Here is a 16,347-nt window from a genome sequence, read left to right as displayed (position 1 = left end):
TAGGTAATAAAGGAATGGGCTAATTAATATAAAGAACTATTGACCTCAGTCAAACATAGTTTATAAAAGCTTAATCAAAGGTAGGTATGCATATGGAATCTTCTTGGAAATAGACACTCTTATTCTTGTTCGGCCAAAAAAATAATAATGCATATAACACTCTCAAATACCTTTCATTGTATTATGTGGGTGATTCATATAAGGATTTAATATGTGTATATTAGTAGTGTAAATATTTTTTATACTGTTAATAAATTATTAATTATTCATATGTTAACTATTATTGATTCTAAAAAAAGTAATAGAAATTAATGTGGATAATATGTTGACATTATAAAAAACTGTGTAGATTTTAAACTATTCATGTAATGGGTGTTTGATTTTGGGAAAGAGAATGGAAAGCACATGTGACCTGTAGGATATAATATGAGAGTAATAGAAATGATGCATAACATGAGAGGTTCCCATAATTAAGGTTGAATTGGGACATACTTTTGAAGGAAGAAAAAAATGATAAAAGTATCTTTTCATCAACTATCAATCGATCTTTTTTATGTCAATAGTCTCTTAAGCGTAAAAATCATTGAAATTGATTTTTTTAATAAAGTTTTTTTCATACATATGATAAAAATCGAAACTTTCATAATAATATGACTAGATACACACTATCTAGCGATTATATTAATATGATGAACAAAAATAAGGTTTGAGGTGGGGGAATGATAATGATGGAGCAATGTGCTTGGATTTATTGAATCTCACATGAACACTGAGGCGAACATGATTCTCGGTCCTAAAAACCCATATCTCTATCCAATAAATATATATCAAGTAATATGACTTTATTTTTATATTGTTTTTATTTAATTGAATGATGCATTTTAATTATCTTGCGACACAAAACCGGGACATCATATCTCCATTGACAACAGGCTACCCAACTGCCACAGCCAAAGGAATGAAGGGGGGACTCCTTAATCTGGATAGCCACAAGAACAATCATGCCCTTCTCCTTGTGGGGGCTTCTCCTTATTAATTTGTACTAACCAAAATCATAACCTAACTTTTTCATATCTCAACATTTCAAAAGCTTATTCTCTAGCCTTTTTTTTAATTAATGATACCCATGTTTGACCTAACCACATGCTCATTTGGCCAAAACCTGGGGTAAAAAAAGTGGTTTGGTTCCTCTGAAATGTAAGTAAAATGCCCTTAATTTTTAGATAGGAGAAATAATTAATGTTACATCCCAAAAAAAACTAAGGTAGTCCTTAAAGAAAATAAGGATAGTACCTTAAAATTAGAATAATGTTATTCATTTGTATATAACAGCAAATTTTGTTGGGTGTATATATGTCTGTAATGCTAGCTGTCTAACATAGCCCCACGCCTGAACACGAATATGAGTAGCAATCGAGTGTATAAGGATCTATTTTTTAAAGAAATTTTCATATTTTGATGTACAAATAATTTTTTGGAAAGTTTGTGTAAATGTAAAATGATGTGTGTACAAATATGCATAGGTTGGTTGATATATTATGAGAATATTTAAAGGCCATGTCTATATCTATATTTTTCTCAATGCAATGAATGCATAATATAAATACTCACACAAGCACAAGAAGTTAGTTCAGAATTCATAGAACCTATATCTTTCTACTTCTCTTGCACGCGTGCACACTCAATTCTTTCACACAAAAAAGCTATTATTGTTTATGTGACCACCATATGATTATTATAAATATTTAAGCTACCCAGAAGAGATTCTGCTATACGTGTGTGTGTAAACAATAATAATGGACAATGTTTGGAATATTGTGTTTGTGACATCATTTCTCTTGTCCATTGTGATCTTCTTGATCCTCTTCAAGAACAAAAAACTTGTACTCAAATCCAAATGCATAAAGCAACTTCCATTAGGCACTCTTGGATTGCCTTTTATAGGAGAAACCATTGAGTTTGTTTCTTGTGCTTACTCTGATTGTCCTGAGAGATTCATGGATAAGCGACAACACAAGTAAGTTCATCACTAACAACTAAATTTTTGTTTAGTCCGAGACCAACAAAGTCTCATGTTGTTATGTTCTTTTGTTACAACCTTTTCAGGTATGGTAAGGTGTTTAAGTCACACATATTTGGAAACCGAACAATTGTTTCCACAGATGCAGACGTTAATAAGTTTATACTGCAAAGTGATGCAAATGTTTTTGTTCCTTCTTACCCAAAGTCTCTAACTGAGTTGATGGGTAAGTCTTCTATTTTAGTCATCAATGGAAGCCTACAGAGGAGAATACATGGTCTCATAGGAGCTTTCTTCAAGTCTCAACAGCTTAAGTCTCAGATCACTAGAGACATGCAAAAGTATGTCCAAGAATCTATGGCAAATTGGAGGGAGGACCAACCTATTTACATACAAGATGAAACCAAAAATGTTAGTTCTCTACCCTTTTGTCTTTTATGGGGTTCATAATCATTTTGCATAATTATGCTACCTAGAAATGGTAGATTCATAATCATGAAGTTATACAAGTATTTCATAAGTTACTACTAACAAGTACTTTTTTGTCTTCAGATTACATTTCAAGTACTAGTCAGGGCATTGATTAGTTTGAATCCAGGTGAAGAAATGGAGCTTCTGAAGAAACATTTTCAGGAATTCATTTCTGGCCTTATGTCTTTACCTATAAACTTTCCAGGAACTAAACTTTATCAATCTTTGCAGGCAAGTCCATTTATTTACACATTACTTTGTTTTATCATGTTGTATCTTAATAACTAGGCCTGTTACTTATAACATAACTTCTGATTTCAGGCCAAAAAGAAAATGGTCAAATTAGTGCAGAGAATTATTGAAACTAGAAGAAATAGTGACACTTCCAAAGTTCCAAAAGATGTAGTAGATGTGCTTCTTAATGATTCAAGTGAGCAATTAACAGATGATTTAATAGCAGATAATATGATAGATATGATGATTCCAGGAGAGGATTCAGTTCCAGTTCTTATCACTTTAGCTATAAAGTATCTTTCAGAATGCCCTGTTGCTTTGCAACAATTGAAGGTATGCTATAAATAAAATAGTTGTGAACTAAGTTTTTAGCATAATATTATAAGCATTGCTCAATTGCACACTAGTCTAATTCTTAATTATTTGGCTAATTAGTGGTTTTTCACATGGGTTATATTCCTATTGGACTAGTAGAATATCACTTACTATTATTTTATATGAAAGTCATACTTTTTTACCATTGTGTCATTCTCATTATTTGTCCATATACATTTTTATTCAAGGGTATAATTTTTTTTCTTTGACAATTAGGAGGAAAATGTGAAGCTACAGAAACTCAAAGATAAGCTTGGGGAGTCTTTGTGTTGGAGTGATTACTTATCATTGCCATTTACTCAAACAGTAAGCAAAAAATGTCTCTATATTAAACACTAAAAAGAGAAGATTTTTATTCTATTTTATATGGCATATAACAATTTATGAATGAAAAAACATGTGTAAAAACTGTTACATGTCTTATGTTTTTATTGGAACACAACATATGTATCTAAAGAATTGTTTAAGTTTTTGTCTAAATGAAAACCACCCTTACTTTAAATTTTATTATGTGTTTTGTTTATACAGGTTATCACAGAAACATTGAGGATGGGAAATGTAATAACTGGAGTTATGCGAAAGGCAAAGAAAGATGTTGAAATAAAAGGGTATTCAATACCAAAGGGATGGTGTGTTTTAGCATATTTTAGATCAATTCATCTAGATGACAAAAACTATGAATGCCCTTACAAATTCAATCCATGGAGGTGGCAAGTAAGCTAAGAAGTTCTCTTCTTTTTTGGTTATTGTTCATCAATTTCTTTTATGTTTCATCTTTATGTTACTATTTGTTAAGCTTTTTAATTTAATTGGGGAATCATAGGACAAAGAAATGAACATTTACAATTTCACTCCATTTGGAGGAGGGCAAAGGCTGTGTCCTGGGCTTGACTTGGCTAGGCTTGAGGCTTCTATCTTCCTACACCATTTGGTTACTCAATTCATGTAAATCATTCTTTACTTTGTTTATTAAATGTTATCATGTCACAAATCATTTTAACATCGTATATGGTATCAGAACTTAACTAATTAAAACCAACTCTAATTATAACCAGCTTAATATAATATCAACCCATATACTAAAATATAGTTTAACATTCTACATTAGTTGAACATATGAGACATGAACCATATAATGGTTCTTGAAAGTTTTGAACCTTGTGCACCTAAGATATAATTTACCAAAATAAAGGATTGAAAATTCACAACCCAGTTGTTCACTTCTGTTTCTCCACCTAAATGATTTTGGGATAGTTGACCGGTCAAGTGCCCTCAATATTAGTGTTTGTCTTCTTGTTGATGATGACTATTATGACAAGTGCATGTTCTTTTAAACCAAGGTTTTATATATGGTGTTATATTATTCCTTAGGACTATTTATGTATTCTTATTGCATTCCCTCTAGGAAGATATTGCCTTACAAGTGGAACAAGATGCTACAATGAGGAGATATATATGTTGGTCAAACTAGGTTAGGTAGATAAAGCCCTTGGGGTATTAGTCAATAGTCCTAGAAATTAGGTTCTCAGGTGGAAATTGTACCACTATATGTACCATATGTCTCTAATTGATTGAAATTTTTATTGAAGTTAAAAAGTAATAATTAACTATTTTTTTGACCAATCATAATTAATAGCATAAACAATTGCATAACTTATAGAACAATATATACCCATGTATAACATGTTGTATCTTATAGAGTTTTTTAATCTTTTCCATAACAAATATTATTATTACTCACTCCCATTCTTTAACTATTAGACATCTAAGTAATAAGTGTTTTTACTAAAATTTATAAAAAAAAATATATATTATTTTATATACTATTTTCACCTTAACCTTAAGATAGTGTTTCACGTGCAGGTGGTATGCAGAAGAAGATTCAATTGTGAACTTCCCCACAGTAAGAATGAAAAAGAGGATGCCAATTTTGGTGAGGAGAGTGGAATCTTAAGCTTTCTTTGGCTATAAAAATTATGAAACAATTTCTTCACATTAATACAATACATACATGAAAAAAGGCATAGGGCAGAAGAGGGAAAAGGGGGGCCATAAGAGAGGTTGCCTAATATCAACACATGTTTGTGTAATTTCCTAAGCTTAATGAGTTTGTCCCCTTTTATTGTCTTTGCCCATAAAAGACAACATAGAAAGGTTCTATCTTTTTCAGGGTCATGAATTAGGCTTTTACTTTTCACCAATTATTCTTTTTCCCATTTTACCTATTATGCTATAAACAAACAAAAAGTTTTATTGTAAGGGAAAACACTTTCATCTTGTTTTTGAGTTTGGATTTATTTTTTCCTCTTTCTACCCCAACTTTTTAATCTTTTTCTTCTTTTACCTTTTTCCTTTCTATTTTTTGGAGTGGGGAGATTGAATAATATGATATGGGTAAGTGGATATGGACAATAATAGTTTGAGTTTAAGGGTCCCATAGAATAATAATGACCATTTAAAATATGGGTTATATATGCTTTGCATAGCATAGGTATGATTGGTGTAAGAAAGTGAATATACATGGAGACCCACCTCCATTCAATTTAATCATAAGTAGCTTCATGGATCTAGGTGTTAGTGAGAGCATAACATTGCAATTGATTATTTGTTTTGATGAACACAACAAAGTAGCTTAATCAATGGTGATCAAACACCAATACAATAAATAATAATAAAAATACTATACATAAGCTTATTCAAAGATGTACTACTTTGAGAATTAAAGTGTTAAAATTAACTTAATTTTATGGTGGATCAATCACAATAAAAGGTACCAAAGGTCCACCATTAACACCACACCACCACAACAATTACATCATTTTAATACATCCCCCACTTGCTAGTTTTGATTTCTGTACTTAAATCACAATTTTTGCTAACAAAATTGAGAAAGGTTGTTTTTTCTTGGGCTGTTAAATGGACCGTTGTAATGATTGCAGTGAGACTGGGCTTGATCCAGTTTCACGTATGTAAGCCCAGACAATTTTAAATCATAATTTGAATTTTATTTTTTCAGCATATTTTTACCACAACTAAATATTAATACTCATGTCATGCATGCTCAAAACAAGTTAACAAACTTGTCATGTGAGTATTGATAAATAACTTAAAGTGTAGAAAGTTAAAGAAATAAAAAAGTTGAAGAGATTTTTTTTACAAACATTTATATGTGTTATATAAACAAATTATATTACATCAATGATATTATATCATAATTAATTTGAATTTTACTTTTTTTTTCCTTCATATTGTGTTTGTGAGTTGCACGTGTTGACCAATAGAAAAATGGATGGACAAAATGAATAAATAAACTAAATTTGCATTTCTATCCGCAAAAAATTATGAACTATATAATTGCATACATTACCCATTTTAGCATTACTAATCATATTAAGGTAGAAATAAATATAAGGTAAATTAAGATATTGACGTATTTCAACTTAAATATTTTTATCATTATTAATAATAACTTTAAAGAAAAATTAGAAGATGAAAAATATAGTTCAATGTAAATACTATTAAATAAATAAAAAATACAAAACTCCCATATTCTTGTGAAATGATGTATGAGTAAGGATAAATATACAACATAACACTTCATAATATGAATTAGTTAAATTAGGAATGGATTAAATTAAGAAATTAACAGTGTAAGTGTAAGGTTTCACATTGTCTTAAATAATCCATCCTTATATTTAATAATTATTAGCTCATAAATAATACAAATAAATAAATGATGATAAATGATATACTAACCGTATATAAAAGTATAAATATTATATTATTAAATTAAGAATTTAAAATCTGTGCACCGTTAGTGTAAAGTTTTTTATACTATCACAACGTCGTCTACCATAGATTTGTCTTATTTTTTTAGAGTCAAAGATGATCAACATATGAATGGTGAATAATTTAATGATAATATAAAAAACACTTACACAGTAAATATATACATATTAAATCCTTAAATTAATGCTTTTTACACACCAAACTGATATATATTTACAGGAAGAGATTTACTTATTTAAGAGCTCATCATAGTCATAATTTTAATTAATAAGTAGATCCAAACAATTAGATATTCATAGAATGTGAAATAAGTTTAGAGTAAGTGACCCAACTCTATATTTATAATAATTTATATTCGAGTCTTTAAAATGGAAAAAATGCATACCATAGCCCGACGTATGTTCCTGCTCGAACAAAATTACAAAACCAAAAATATAAAATTTACAATTGTGACGAATTGATTCTTTTATCGCCTTATGCGTGCTCGAGTGTGTTGCTGAGTTCTTCGTATTGTTTCTCTCAGAGACCTATTTCCCTCTTCTCACTAGGTTTCCCATTACCCCTTCCCTTCTCTTTCTCTATTACCTAAATCGCGTTCTCTTATTTCTGAACTATCCATTTAAATTATGCATCTCTTTTATGATTATTTTTTACATTATTTTTTTTTGTGTTTTTTGTTTATTGTCTTTGTCTGTCTGTCTTGTGATCACGTTGCTCATCGACCCGTTATAATATATTTGATTCTGATTCTAAATATCGTGTTGGGTTACTCATGCTTTGATAAATGCTTATGCCTGAGATCAAAGTTTTGATTTTTTTGTTATTCTCAATGATGCTTTCATTGCTAATGCTCAGTTCTCACAATATTAACATGCTTAAATTTTTTATGTCATGTTATAGATATGATAGAACATCATATTTTTATAATTATAGCAGAATAATTTAGGTGGGTTAACAAATGGGGACGTTTTGATTCCATTTATTGTATATAATTGTATCTGCCTTTGCCCTTTTAGGTAAGTTGAAATGGCATCAAGGCACCGTAGTCACAGAGAAGCCATGAGTGGCCGGAGGGGCTACCCTGCTGAGGGGCCTTATGCTCGCGCACCACCTCCGATGCCACACCCTCATGTACCTCCTCACCCATCTGTGTTGGAAGAAGAGATAGATTTGCAGCGTGCTGAAATGCGGAGGCTGGTGGAAGATAACCGTAGGCTGCTTGATGACCGTGTGGTATTGCAGAGAGACCTTGCAGCTGCAAAGGAGGACCTTCATCGCATGAATCTTGCTATCAGGGATATTCATGCTGATCACGAGTTGCATACAAGGGAGCTACTTAAGAAAGGCATGAAGTTGGAGGGTGACCTCAGGGCAACCGAGCCCTTAAAGAACGAGATTTTGCAGCTGCGAGCTGAAGTTCAGAAACTTAATAATGTCAAAGAAGATCTTGCAGAGAAGGTTCAGACACTCACAGAAGATGTTGCGAGGTTACAAGCTGATAATCAACAAATTAATTTGTTGAAATCTCAAATTGATGGCTTACACCAAGACCTAATGCGTGCTAGGTGTGTGGTTCAATTGCTAATGTTGTTTTCATGTTCTAAATCAATAAGGCCTCTTGTGACAGGCTGGCATTTCTGCGTTTGATAGCTTAAACTGGTGATAATTAAATTTTTGTTTCCCAGAACCTTGGTGGATTATGAAAAGAAGGCAAACATAGAGTTTATGGAACAGAGGCAGTCAATGGAGAAAAATTTGGTTTCCATGGCCCGGGAAGTTGAGAAGTTACGTGCTGAGCTTGCTAGTAACGATAGACGACATTGGGGTGCTGGTATGACTTGTTTGTTATTTTGTCGTTTGCAGAAATTATTATCCTTTAATAGATATCTCCTCGATTAGCATTTATTAGCTATAAAGTTGTTTAGAAGAATTATAATTGCCTTATATATTTAATGAAATGGCTAGAGCCCAGAATAAGCTGAAAGTCATTCAATTAAAAAAACCCTGAAAATAGTACTCAATGGTTGTAGTCAAAGTGGCCCTGACCTATGCCAAATTATGGGAGTGTCAGGGTTCAATTCTTGTATCCACCAAATGGTGGATAGGTTTGAGTTGGGTCCTTAGTGGGGATAAAACTACCCCCACCTATTTAGGGATAGGGCCACTGGTGGGTTGTAAACCTGAACACTTTCTAGTCCTGCATCTTGGGACGTGTTACATTTGTAGGTAGGTTTTCGCTCGAGTATCTCCTTAGAGTCCCATTTTTGTACCAAAAAGAAAACCTGAAAAGACAAAAACATTATCAAAGGTGTTCGTAGTTGCTTGAGTGAATTGCACTAAGCACTCTTGGAATTTTAAACACCAAAGAATTAAATACAATGTGATATTCACAATACTAAATAAATAGAAGAAGGGCATTTACTAGAATATTAAGGTTCCAATACTTCTTCGAACTATAACCTGATTTTCTGCAATGTAATTCTAACCCGCTAGCACCCCCCTTTAAATTGATGTGGGTGATTAAGAAGCATCAAATTGCATATGAGATACTCATATGAGGTATGGCCTTGGTAAAATCATTATGCAACTTGAGATATGAGGTGATACGTGGAAGTGAGAAAACACAATTGTCAAACTCTACATGGATAGAATGACATTACTTCTCATATATTGACAAATACTAGTTTTATCTGCATAAAGAGGAGTGGGGTCGGTTTGAGGAGATCCAAGCTCGACAAATATCGAAGCCAAACAAAGTCATAACAAGGGAGAACATGGCATGATGTTCATAATTGGTTGAAGAGTTGGATACCGAAGTTTTTTTCTAACTCTTCCAAGAAATGTGAGCATTACCAAGAAACATTAATCAACTCGTAATAGAGCATTGAGTGTCTGGACAACCTAGCCCATTGAAACCTTTGTAATAAGTCAGTAGAAGGGAAGACTCGATAAGGAAAAATAATCCACGATATGAAGTACCCTTAAAAGAGTGAATGATATGATGAACAACCAAATGAGGATGTCGAGGAGCGAGCATAAACAAACTCATTTGCTGAAAACAAAATAAATGTCAAGTCGTATAAAGGTCACATATTTATGGCACACGACTAATTGGTAATACAACAAGGGATTGGGAAGGAGCTCACCCTCTTCATAACGATATTTTACAATTACCTTTAGGGGCGTGTCAACAAGAGATGCAAATTGATGGCCAACCAAAGAGATCAAGTCTTGGGTATGTTTATTTTCGTTTATGTAAAAAATACTTCATGAGTCTTGTTGTACTTCAAGGCCCAGAAAATAGAGGAGGGAAACAAGATCCTTCATTTGAAATGAGCATTGAAGATGTTGTCTGAGTTGTTGAATTGTCATCAACATAAACAAGTACACGACCACTCTTTGTATTGTGAAGGAACAAGGAAGAATCTACTAGTTATGGGTTGCCTAATGCACGAGGCTTCCACCTTGTGGCATTTGGTGAGGGCAGATGTACTCAATCTTACCTCCGTAAGCGGAGAGACTTTTTTCAGGATTTGAACTAATGACCTCTAGGTCAGAAGGCAAGTAACCTTACCATTGCACTAAGACTCACTCTCCAATCATACTAACCAATGTCAAAGAAATTACAAGTAAGGTAGAGCAAAATTTCTCAAAACCATGCCCGAGGAGTTTGTTTTAAGCCATAAAGAGAACAATTAGGTTTGCACACAATAGAGGAGGTGATATACAATAAGTCTGGAGGAGTCCTAAAGATTTCATGTCAAGGTGTTTGTATTTTGCTTGAGTAAATTGCTTTGGAATCATATACACCAAAAGAACCAACGGGTGTTGATTCAAGTAGTACATGCTTGATTCCCCTTAAGCAAGGTCTCGAGTTCGAGTCTTGTGGATGAAAAAAATACTCGCTGGGAGAGTTAGCCCCACATACCTGTGGGTGTTCCCGACTCAGACAGGATTGCCTCCAATGCGAGTATACATGTGGGAAACTAATAAAATATACACAAGAATTAATTACAATGTGAACAAAAGACTAAATGATTAGAAGAAAGACATTCCTAGAATATAAAGGTTCCAATACTTCTCGGAAATAGAAACTGATATAATGCTATGTAAATTCTAACCCACTAAAAACAATCACCCTAGGAACTGAATTTGGTAGCTTTTCTGTTTCTTTTGTCCACTATTTTATGTCTGCTTCATCATTTATGAAGGCGGGCCTTATGGAACACAATTTGGTAGCTCAGAGGTTGGGTTTTCGGCTCCATATGCAGAAGGATATGGTGTTCACCTGGTACATGCCGTCCTTAATTTACAAACTTAAGATTTTCTTCTCATCCTCCACAGTCTCGTTTACTTTTCATGTGCTGCTGTTTAGGGTGCTGCGGAGAAAGCTCCTCTGTATGGAGCAGGTGCTTCTTCAAGGAAAGCGCACGAGAAGCCACACATGAATCGTCGTTGAAATTTAAGTGATTGCTGTGGTGATGAAGAAAGGCTTGGCATCACTTTAGCTTTTCTTTTAGCTGAAATCTGAGACTGAGTTTGATGTTCTTCTATGTATGCATGCCATAACAATGGCCATTTTATCTTGATATATTGTTAGTTGCATATATAGGTTTTAGAGTTGCCTTTTTCCATAGAGAAAACATTGCTGCAGTATCTCTAGTTTTAAAACTTAATATGACGGAATTCTTCTACCATTCATCTATCTTTCGTTGATACATATTTCATGTTTCATATTGTTTTTGGTGGTTTTTGGCTTGTTATTATTGCAAGTCTTTCTTCTGGGTAAAGACATTTCGACCATGAACTGGAATATGGCATTCGAACGTTGGGGTTTTGTTACTCCCACATGCTGAGTCGTGTGAGACAACTGATTTATCCCTTATCAGCCTAACAATGGTAAAGTACTCCTTTATTTGTGTTGTTTCTGTTCGTGCTCCTGGTTGAAGTCCTATCTCTGGGATAAATGGGTGGTTTTGTTCAATCCGTTTTATGTCAAGGATTATGGATGCATGATTTTGGAATTAATTCTATCCAGTGGATAATTGTTACTCTATCAGAGCAGTCACAATGTGCATAATTTATTTTAGGTTATAAGTTTGGATTTATTGAACTTAACAGAATGAGAACTTATATCTCTCCAATGATTATAGAGTAAGTTCCTTTTAGGTTAGAATTATGGATAAATTTAAGTTAGCAATTAATTTTAAGAATGGATAAACTCCAGGAGTGCTAAGGATGTTGGTGGCCTGGTGGGTTTCATTTGGAAATAGCCATTGTAGTCCTGCGACTGATAAAGAAGGCATTCGGTACAAATATATGGGAATATAAATATAAATTTGTGACTGACTTATGTTGCTAAGTACTTCAGGGCTGTAAGAAACAAGACATCCATTTCTTGGAGATTAAGTTGCAGGCTCTCCTCGTGGATTCACGTTTAAGGAGAGTTTACTTATTTTTGTTCGCGGGAGAAGCTGCTCGTATTGGAGTTTTATGTAGTCATTTGGAGTCAATATACATACCTGCTCAAAATGTTTAAAGTTGACATATATAAGCATCTTTATTGCTTATTTTCCCTGCTAAGTTCCTGTTTTCCTATTGAGATAATCTGGTATTCTGTTATTTCACTTTGTTGATTTGAGGAAAACCATAAGTATTATGAATGTGGATGGAGCAGATACAGATTAAGTAGTATTTTGCATCAATGTTCAGTCTTACTCTAGAATGCCTTGGGAAAATTTATTTTGCACCATCATAAGACTTGTGATGCTTTATGGTACTGAATGTTGGGTGGTAAAGGGCCAACTAGAGCGCAAGCTATGTGTTGCAAAGATGAGGATGTTGGAATGGATATCTAGACAAAAGGGCGTGCTAGCATTGGTTTAAGGGTAAAATTTGAAGATCATACCATATGACAGGATCCATGCTTCAAGTTTCTTGGATTTTATCATAAGAAGTGACAAAGAAATAGAGGTAATCATAAGCTATAGGATTCATGCTGATTTATGTGTTATTTGTGATCAATAGAGGCTTCTCAAGCTTAGAGGAAAGTTTTACCGGACAGGCGGACAGCCATAAGAACCATGATGCTTTTAGCACTTGATGTTGGGCATAAAGAGCCAACTAATAGTTAAGCTAAATGTCGTAGAGATAAGAATGTTATGTTGGATTTTTGGACAGACAGGCAAGATCAATAATAACTTCATTTGAGAAAAATGGGATAGAACTTTTTGAGGAAAACATGGTAGAGTCGCATCTATAAGATGTTTTGACTATGTGAGAAGAAGACAAATGCACACCCTAGTAATATGAGTTGATCAGATGGAAGATGCAATGCAATAATTAGAGGTAGAAGGAGACTAAGAATAACTCAAAATGGAACTATTGGAATGGACTTGGACCTAAATGGTATTTCTGAAGACTGGGTTTATGACAAAACACATTGACATCATTTGATACATGTCTGACTGCACCACCGCACCCGATCGTATTTCAAAATGTCATGGAGTTTATCGGTCTTCAACTCTTCATAGTGGTTGAGCTACTTAAATCTCATGGGTCAAGATGTTCCATGATACACAATTATCGTATGTTGCTAATGTCATTGGAATAACCAATGACAAGAGTTTGGGTTTGCAGTTCTGAAGGGCAGCTGTTGATCCGAAACTGATAGGCAAGTATTCTGCTTTTATTTATCAATCTGAATGATGTAACATCTATAGAACTTGCTATGTGTTACCGGACTTATTGATATCATGTAAGGATTTGGTTATAGGAAATATGAAACTTAATTGTTGTATGCCTGAGTAAGTTATAGGATAAGGTTATCTTCATAAATTAGTATTAGAACTTAGTAGTAATGTAGTATACTATAATGTTATATGTAAATGCATCCAATTTAAAATATTAAGAACTAAGATCTTGTATAGGCTCAACTCAAATGATTCATTGGGTAGTTGGAAATGTTTGAGAAGTTGTAGGATAGAAAACCTTTCATATATTTTGACCCTATGGATACGGTTGGACCCTCTAGAATTTAGATTCAGAGATAAATGCCTTGTCAATGGACATGATTTTTGATAGATCATTATGGCTTCGTTCAATCCATAAAGCTGACCATATCCTGCCCAATGAGACTAAGGTTTAGTTGTTGTTGACTAGGGCTGGACATGGTTTGGTTTGACATAGAAAACTAACCAAAGTGAAAGTAGTTTCAAAAATTGAACTGGACCATTTTTTGTTTCACATATAAGAAACCTAGACTGTATGAACCAATTCTTTGGTTCATTTAATCGGTTAACCACTTTAGTGAATATCTTGCATTTTAGTGATGCTTCATCCAAGTTAGTCACCAAAGGAAGATTGACAACTATTGTATTGCTAACTAGAATAGGATTGAAAACCGTCAACAACTGAAGATTGATAATCAAGCATACCCATTTCACTTTTCAAAGAAACAAATCATCATCATATTACGTCTGCGTCTTCAACTTTCTTCAAGTACTGATCACCTCCTTAGCTTATTTGCCACTGCATGAGACATTGGAAAGAATCTAGAAGTTGAGGCGGTAATGTTTCTAGATGCTGTAGCAGCAAACACCACACCTTATTTTGCAATCGACCTCACCCCACCGAATAGCGACAACAATGGCCTTCAACCTTGATATGAAATGAGTCCTCAGGCGAATGTCCTGATTTGGTTTCCTTTAAGGCTCCTAAGGTACAAATAAAATAGGAGAGGCTGCAAAGGTTTGGGTCAGTTGAAATGATTGCAATGACCTTAATTTCGAGCTCCAAGACAACTTCCATGAAATGTTTTGTAGAAAACGGAAAGGGAATAGTTGCTTCCTAGGGTTATCCAGGAAAGAGGTGTGGTGTATGAGTGTAACTGCATGCTTGCATCCCAATAATCAAATCATCTGATATGGTTAATTCTTTCTGGATTGACTGAATATTTAGTTTAACTTGGATGCATTTATAGCTAATGCTGAGTGCTTGCATCTCACAGGTTGAATTTTTTTCAATGGTGGATTGAGCATACTGGTTATTTTTGCTACTTTTCTCATTAGTGATTCATATATTGTGGAACTAGGAATTTTTAGAACTATCTTGACAAAGGGCATAGATCATTATAAGCCCCAATATGGAGAGTAGATCAAACAAATATTAGTCAAATTTTGTAGAGGTAGAGGAAGGTTAAGAAAAACCATAGGTAAAACAATTAGAATGATTTAGAGATCAATGTCGATGCATCAATGAACATTATTTATGATAGAGCATTATGGCATCACTCGACCATTGTAGCTTGCTCTACCTAGTGGACTAAAGTTTGGTTGTTGTTGTATCTTAATGAAGGACATTAAACTAGGGCTAGTTTGTTTAGGTTTTGCAGTATTTTTTAGTAATTATTGCAGACTTGAACATGAATTTCATATTCTTTAACTTGTCTTTTATTATGCATTGTTTGTGGATTTTTTTTCCTCTGAACTTGTCTTACATATCCAAGTAACTTACCATTTATTCATCATGGTTGCAGATAAGAGACTGGAATTATCGTACAGAACTCAGAAGCAAGGGAAAATATCTATATACGCCTTTTGACCATAAATATTGTGAGATTTTGTGGAACCCCATTAGGTTTCTTTATTATGTCAAGGATTGAAAACCCAATGAAACTTATTGTGGGCTGAAGACTGGTCATTTGGAAGGATGTGTTTCACCTTGCTGTGATGGATCAAAAGGTATTTTGATAACACATAAGCTTGTCTTCCTTGTGTTCAATGACATTAATGTGAGATTGGAAGTGAAAGCCTTGGGGGTGAGACCTAGTGTAATGGTGAAGTTGCTGCATGTGTGATTTGAAGGTCATCGATTCATATCCTAAAATTAGTCTCTCAGTTTGCATTGATAAGACTGTATACATAAACCTTGTGCAGACCCTACTAGGTAGGTAGGAGACTCGTGCATTAAGTCATTCTGTGTTATTAGAAACGAAAACATTGGTTGTAGCCATAGTTTGTTCCAACTTAACTATCAATGGTTAATATTGAGGTGGAGATGGAAGTTTAGTTTGATACATAGTTCAGTTCATGGATACTTACTTAAATGTGGTTTCTGAAAGAAGTCTCCAACTTAAAAATGAATCACCATCCACCAAGAACCCCAACCCATAGTGCTCTATCACCTTTGGATCAGGCATGATGTTATCAAGGAACCTATGGCACCGTTCATTTGTTTGCATATATACTTACATGTATAGCCCAAATGCTAGATGTTTCATTTACTTAAATTTTAGAGTGTGGATAACATAGTCATAAATCCAAATGTTATCATTATAGAGAACAAAACCTTTAGTAATAAGATTTTCTTCTTATATATGCAATAGAAAGAGAAGGGAATAATATAATCTTATAGTACTACGTATACTTATTTTTGGATCATTACTACTTTCTTCTTTT

General features: G+C 33.7%; 2 protein-coding genes and 1 long non-coding RNA gene across 7 annotated transcripts; 2 read left to right on the top strand and 1 right to left on the bottom strand.

Annotated features, from left to right (window-relative positions):
* LOC109358278 (3-epi-6-deoxocathasterone 23-monooxygenase) lies at positions 1,619–5,383 on the top strand. Of its 2 annotated transcripts, XM_019602420.1 has the most exons (9): positions 1,619–1,696; positions 1,792–2,017; positions 2,107–2,431; positions 2,573–2,722; positions 2,813–3,058; positions 3,317–3,406; positions 3,629–3,814; positions 3,924–4,045; positions 4,964–5,383. In XM_019602420.1, exons 2-9 carry the CDS (start codon positions 1,797–1,799, stop codon positions 5,052–5,054), a joined length of 1,431 nt encoding a protein of 476 aa, XP_019457965.1. In that variant the 5' UTR covers positions 1,619–1,696; positions 1,792–1,796; the 3' UTR covers positions 5,055–5,383. The 2 variants fall into 2 exon arrangements, with proteins under 2 accessions (XP_019457965.1, XP_019457966.1); XM_019602421.1 differs by lacking the exon at positions 2,573–2,722 and having other exon boundaries at positions 1,638–2,017.
* Positions 7,316–15,961, top strand: LOC109358279 (protein FLX-like 3). 4 transcript variants are annotated; one of them, XM_019602426.1, is made up of 5 exons: positions 7,316–7,437; positions 7,906–8,454; positions 8,575–8,720; positions 15,426–15,534; positions 15,623–15,961. In XM_019602426.1, the coding sequence occupies exons 2-4, from the start codon at positions 7,916–7,918 to the stop codon at positions 15,488–15,490; spliced, it is 750 nt and encodes a 249-aa protein (XP_019457971.1). In that variant the 5' UTR covers positions 7,316–7,437; positions 7,906–7,915; the 3' UTR covers positions 15,491–15,534; positions 15,623–15,961. The 4 variants fall into 4 exon arrangements, with proteins under 4 accessions (XP_019457971.1, XP_019457967.1, XP_019457970.1 ...); XM_019602422.1 differs by lacking the exons at positions 15,426–15,534; positions 15,623–15,961 and adding exons at positions 11,101–11,180; positions 11,265–11,623; XM_019602423.1 differs by lacking the exons at positions 15,426–15,534; positions 15,623–15,961 and adding exons at positions 11,101–11,180; positions 11,265–11,623 and having other exon boundaries at positions 7,345–7,439; positions 7,909–8,454.
* On the bottom strand, positions 15,522–16,299 carry LOC109358281. The gene is made up of 3 exons (XR_002108937.1): positions 16,114–16,299; positions 15,644–16,073; positions 15,522–15,613 (listed from the first exon to the last, which is right to left on the bottom strand). It is a non-coding gene; the product is annotated as an uncharacterized LOC109358281 (long non-coding RNA).

This window comes from Lupinus angustifolius, chromosome LG10 (genome assembly GCF_001865875.1).
Source record: "Lupinus angustifolius cultivar Tanjil chromosome LG10, LupAngTanjil_v1.0, whole genome shotgun sequence".
NCBI lineage: Eukaryota > Viridiplantae > Streptophyta > Magnoliopsida > Fabales > Fabaceae > Lupinus > Lupinus angustifolius.
This window is presented reverse-complemented; position numbering and strand designations above follow the sequence as displayed.